Below are 4,393 nucleotides of genomic sequence, written 5' to 3'. Positions count from 1 at the left end.
GGCACCACCCGGGACGACGACGGACTGGCGCCCCCACCCTCGCGGGGCTCGCGCCCACCGCCACCGCCACCCCCAGAGCCGCAGCCGGCCCGGGGAGAACACTCTCCCGCCGCACACCGGCGGCCCCCGCCCCCACGGCCCTCGCGCGCGCGGGGCTCCCCGCCCCGCCCCCCTCGCTCAGGGCTTCCGAGGGCACTGCTCCGCCCGGGGACGCCACCGGCCCGGCAGAGGCCGGGGGACGACACCCACGTGAGGCGAGGCGAGGCCGGCTCGGGCCCAGACAGGGGACGGGAACGCGGGCGGTCGCACGCGCGGGACGAGGGCGAGGACGAGGCCGGCGGCGGCGGGGAGGGGCCGGCAAGCACGCACGGCGGGGGCCGCGGGACAGGGACGCGGGCGCCGCCCCGAGGACCAGACGACAAAGGCCGGGCGCGCGGCCGGGCCCCCAGGAACACCAGCGCGGGATCCCACCGCCACCCGCACGCGAGGGCGGTCCCGCGACGCCTGGGGCGCCGGCCGGCCCCGGCCATCCCCGGAGCGTGGCCCACGACCCGGCCCCGCCGCCACGGCCGGCGAGCCGTCCACCCGTCTTCCGCCATCCATCCGCGACGGATCCGTCTTTCCATCTGAGTCTGAACCCCGAGGCGCGACATCCCGGGGACGACGCTCTCGAGCGAGGCGGCCCGGACCGTGACCGCACGCCGCCACCAGCTGCGGCTCAGGGGGCGAGGGCGGGCGCGACGGGCCCCTCCTCACCACCAGCTGGCGGGGCCGGGGAAGCCGAGGCCGACCGGGCGTCGCGCCCCGACACAGCCCCCCTTCCCCCAGGGCTCACACCACGGGGGCCGGCCGCACGCACACGGCCCCCCACCTGCCGGACGCCCGGCGGGGCCCAGCGGGACCCTCCCCCGACGCGGAGGGGGGAGGCGCGGGCCGCGGTAGGCAACGAGCGGCACACGGCCCCACCGCGGGGCCGGCGCACCCAACTCCCTCCCCTCCCACGGAGGGCGGGGGAGTTCTGCTCTGCCCACGTGCTCTGGCAGTCGCCACGGTGGCCACTGCGCACTCGGGAGGGGCAGCGGCTGGGGGCTCCGGTACCCCAAGGCTCCCTCTCGGATCGCTAGAGAAGGCGTTCTCACCGAGGGCGCGCCGTCCCTCCCCCGGACCGTCTCACCTTCGGGCCCACGGAGGCGCTCCGCCAGCCACCAGGCCTCAGCTGGGCGGGAGGGGTCTGCGGTACAGGGAAGCGGACCGCCACACACGAGCGTGTGCGCGGTCAGGGCCAGAGCAGAGCCCGCGCGTCCCGCCCCCCCGCAAGGCCTCATCCACCAAGGCCTCCACGACGAGGGGAACAGGCACGCCTCTCCCTACCGCCTCGACCCCCCCCAAAAAAGAGAGCCACTCTCGGGACACCCACGCCACCGTGGCGGGGACCCGAGGGGGACACCGGGTTGAGGGAAACGACACCACCGCTCGGCCTCAGGCACCTGAGGGACGACCTGGAGCGCTCCAGGGGCACCGCCGAGGGTCACACGAGGCACGCTCGCACACCCGCGTGGGGCGCGCAGCGCGGCGGCGGCGGCACAGCCCTCCCCGCCACAGGGAGGGCCGCTCGCCGGGCACACGCCGAGAAGGCGAAGCGGGAGCAATCTGCTGTGTCAGAAGACCAACGGCGCCCACTGACGCCCCGAGGCAAGGGACAGCAGGAGACCGAAGATCAGGGCCAGAGGCCACACACCCAACCCCTGCCTTCCTCACCCTCCCTGATGGGCAGCGGGGGGGAAGACAAGCGAGGGGCCCCGCGGACAGACCGAGAAGAGCGGACACGCTCACTGGGAACGCCCGTCCCTCGTCTGGCACGGCTTAGGCTCGGCCCGGGAGAACACGACCACACCACATCGATCCGTGGAGCCAAGGTGGGGCGGGGGGAGGCACGGCGAGGACAGTCACCAGAGGGGCCCGTTTTAAGCCTCGCCGGCAACCTCCATCCCCCCCCACCTCGCCTCAGGCGAGAGCGGCCAACGACCCCAAGAGGAGAACACCTGACACGGAGCCCACAGGGCGGGGGTCGTCCCAGCCGCCCCCAGGTGCCCACAGCGGGGGCGAGGGGCGCCCAGGGTAGAAGACCCGCGCCACCTCGCCCCGCCACCCTCGGGTCGCCCAGAGACCGGAGGTGGCACCGTGGGTCGGGTCAGCCAGACGACACCACACAGGAGCCGGCGCACAGGCCCAGGCGGGCGGCTCCAGCGGCAAGGGACGAACCGGGCACCAGCTGGCGGCCCAGAAGCCCAGAGCCCCGCGTGCGTCTAGAGACCCACAGTCCTCGGTGGCAAACACCAAAGGAGACCGTGTCAGCACTTACCTGGTGGCAAAAAAGGCCTATTAAGGGCGACGAAATGACAGCAGGCGACAGAGGAGCCCATCTACGACTCGCAGGGAGGGCCCCCGGAACCTTGTCCCGGCCACCTGTCCCCAACACTGCCCCATACACACCAGGCCCCGAGCTCTCGGGGGGGGGGGGGGGGCGGGGGGGGCGGGGGGGCGGCGGGGGGCAGGCGGGGGGTCATCTGGTCGACCGGGGGGGGGGAGGGGCGCGTGGTGGCAAAAGGGGTGGGGGTGGGGGCGCGGACACCGAGAGAGGGGGAGCTGGCCGAGGACGCCCTCCCCGCTTCACCCACGCGGGTAGGGGGACCGGCCCGTCCGTGTCTCCGGACGGGGATTTGGCTTCGATGTGCAAAAGGAACACAGAAGACAGACCCGTCAGCGAGGCGCTTCCCACGAGACGAGCGGGCCCCGACCAGGGACCGCGCCCGGGGCCCAGACCGTCCTAGACGGGGCACCCAGGACGGCCCGAGCCGGTCCCCACCTCCCGACTGACTGGGATTCAGGGAGTCGGAGAGGGGTGAGCCAAAGTCGCGTCCGACGACCGAGACCCACCAGGGCACGCCGGAGGGTCGAGCGCGCCCTCCCCGGCCACCCGCGGAAGCAGGGTCCGGTCCATCCACGTCTCCGGACCCGTCAGGACTTTGACAAAGAGAAAGCATGGGTGCCGGGAGACGCCTCGGGCGACCGGACCCCACGGGGGGGACCGCACACGCGCCTCCCCCGGTCAACCCTCGGGTCCCCACCTCCGGAGCGCGACGCGGAAAACACCTCGGGCAGGAAGGACCCGAGGGCCCGGACCCAGGCGCGCCCTCCGGCGACCTCCAAGCCACCGTCCGGGCCGGTCCCCACCTCCGGAGCGGGGCCGAGGGCGAAGCACACGCTCCTGAGGGCGGCCCAGGAGGAGTCCGGACCGCCGAGCCCGAGTCCAGGCGCTCCGGGCAGGGAAGACCCTCTCCCTGCCCACCGCGGCGGCCCGGCCCAGGTAGGGTCCGGGCGGTCCGTCTCCGCGGCCGCAGGGGCACGGGGAGATGCTGGTCGACCCGGTCAGGCCGCCCCGCAAGCCGGCTGCGGTGCGCCGCGACGGTCACCCTCCTCAGAAACCTAGAGAACCAATCTCCGGCGACAGCAGGACTGTCCCTAGGCCTCGGCGCCACCGGGACTGTCGCCGCCAGCGTCGCCGGTGTCTGAGAGCTCTGCCTCGGGCCCAGAGGCTGAGTCACAATCCTCCTGAAGGAGGCCTCGCCGAAGCTCCAGAAGGGAGGGACAATATACAAGCGGCCGCCAGGTGGCTCCCGACAAGCGACTCGAACGTCCCGAGGACGGGTGGCTGTCGCCGGCCGCCGGGGACGCCACCGCGCCGGCCGCCCAAACGCCCGAGCTCGGCCCGGAGCCTCCGCCGCCGAGCGACGCGACGCGACGCGACCCCGGCCGCAGAGGAAGGGAGACACGCTGGGAAGGATCTCCTCAGGAGGCTGCCACGAAGGAGACTCACTCCCCCACGCGATTCCGGGGTGCTGGGGGGACATTCCACGGAGACGCCGGCGGGCGGTGGGGGCTCGGGGCGGGGTCGGCGGAGAGAGGGGCACCAGCGAGCGGCATCGCAGACTCCCCCGGCCCCCCCTCCCCCGAAAGAGAGGGAGGGAGGGAGGGGCCGGCAAAGCGAAACCAAGGCGAGCGCTGCTCGGAGAACAAAGCAGGACTTTGGAAAGCAGACGCAGACAAGCAAGCCCAGGAGCAAGAAAGGAAAAGGAGGAGACACACTCGGAACCCCCACCAAGAGAAGACACAACTCAACCTGGGTAGAGACCGTGACAAAGTCCGAAGACAACAAACCCAAGCAGGCGCCGGTGGGTGGGGAAAGTGCACTTGAGGTCAGGAGAACATGGATTTCAAAATAACTGAACTGGCCACAAACACCAGAATGGCAGGCAGGCGGGAGGGCGGGCGGGAGGTCTGGGGTGGCAGGGCTGCGGGGGTGGGGGTTGGGAGGGGCGGGGGTGGGGGGTGG

At 73.2% G+C, this 4,393-nt stretch overlaps 1 protein-coding gene across 1 annotated transcript in view; it reads left to right on the top strand.

Annotated features, from left to right (window-relative positions):
- LOC138439853 (collagen alpha-1(I) chain-like) overlaps nucleotides 1-2,122 on the top strand; it is a 4,297-nt gene extending 2,175 nt beyond the window's left edge. The window contains exons 3-6 of the mRNA XM_069588921.1: nucleotides 1-539; nucleotides 632-1,094; nucleotides 1,395-1,916; nucleotides 2,009-2,122. The exon at nucleotides 1-539 is cut by the window's left edge and continues 12 nt beyond it. Coding sequence (XP_069445022.1) covers nucleotides 1-539; nucleotides 632-1,094; nucleotides 1,395-1,916; nucleotides 2,009-2,122 — 1,638 coding nt within the window. The remainder of the gene's footprint in view (nucleotides 540-631; nucleotides 1,095-1,394; nucleotides 1,917-2,008) is intronic.
- The last annotated feature ends 2,271 nt before the right edge of the window (nucleotides 2,123-4,393 follow it).

This window comes from Ovis canadensis, chromosome 4 (genome assembly GCF_042477335.2).
Source record: "Ovis canadensis isolate MfBH-ARS-UI-01 breed Bighorn chromosome 4, ARS-UI_OviCan_v2, whole genome shotgun sequence".
Taxonomy (NCBI): Eukaryota; Metazoa; Chordata; class Mammalia; order Artiodactyla; family Bovidae; genus Ovis; species Ovis canadensis.
This window is presented reverse-complemented; position numbering and strand designations above follow the sequence as displayed.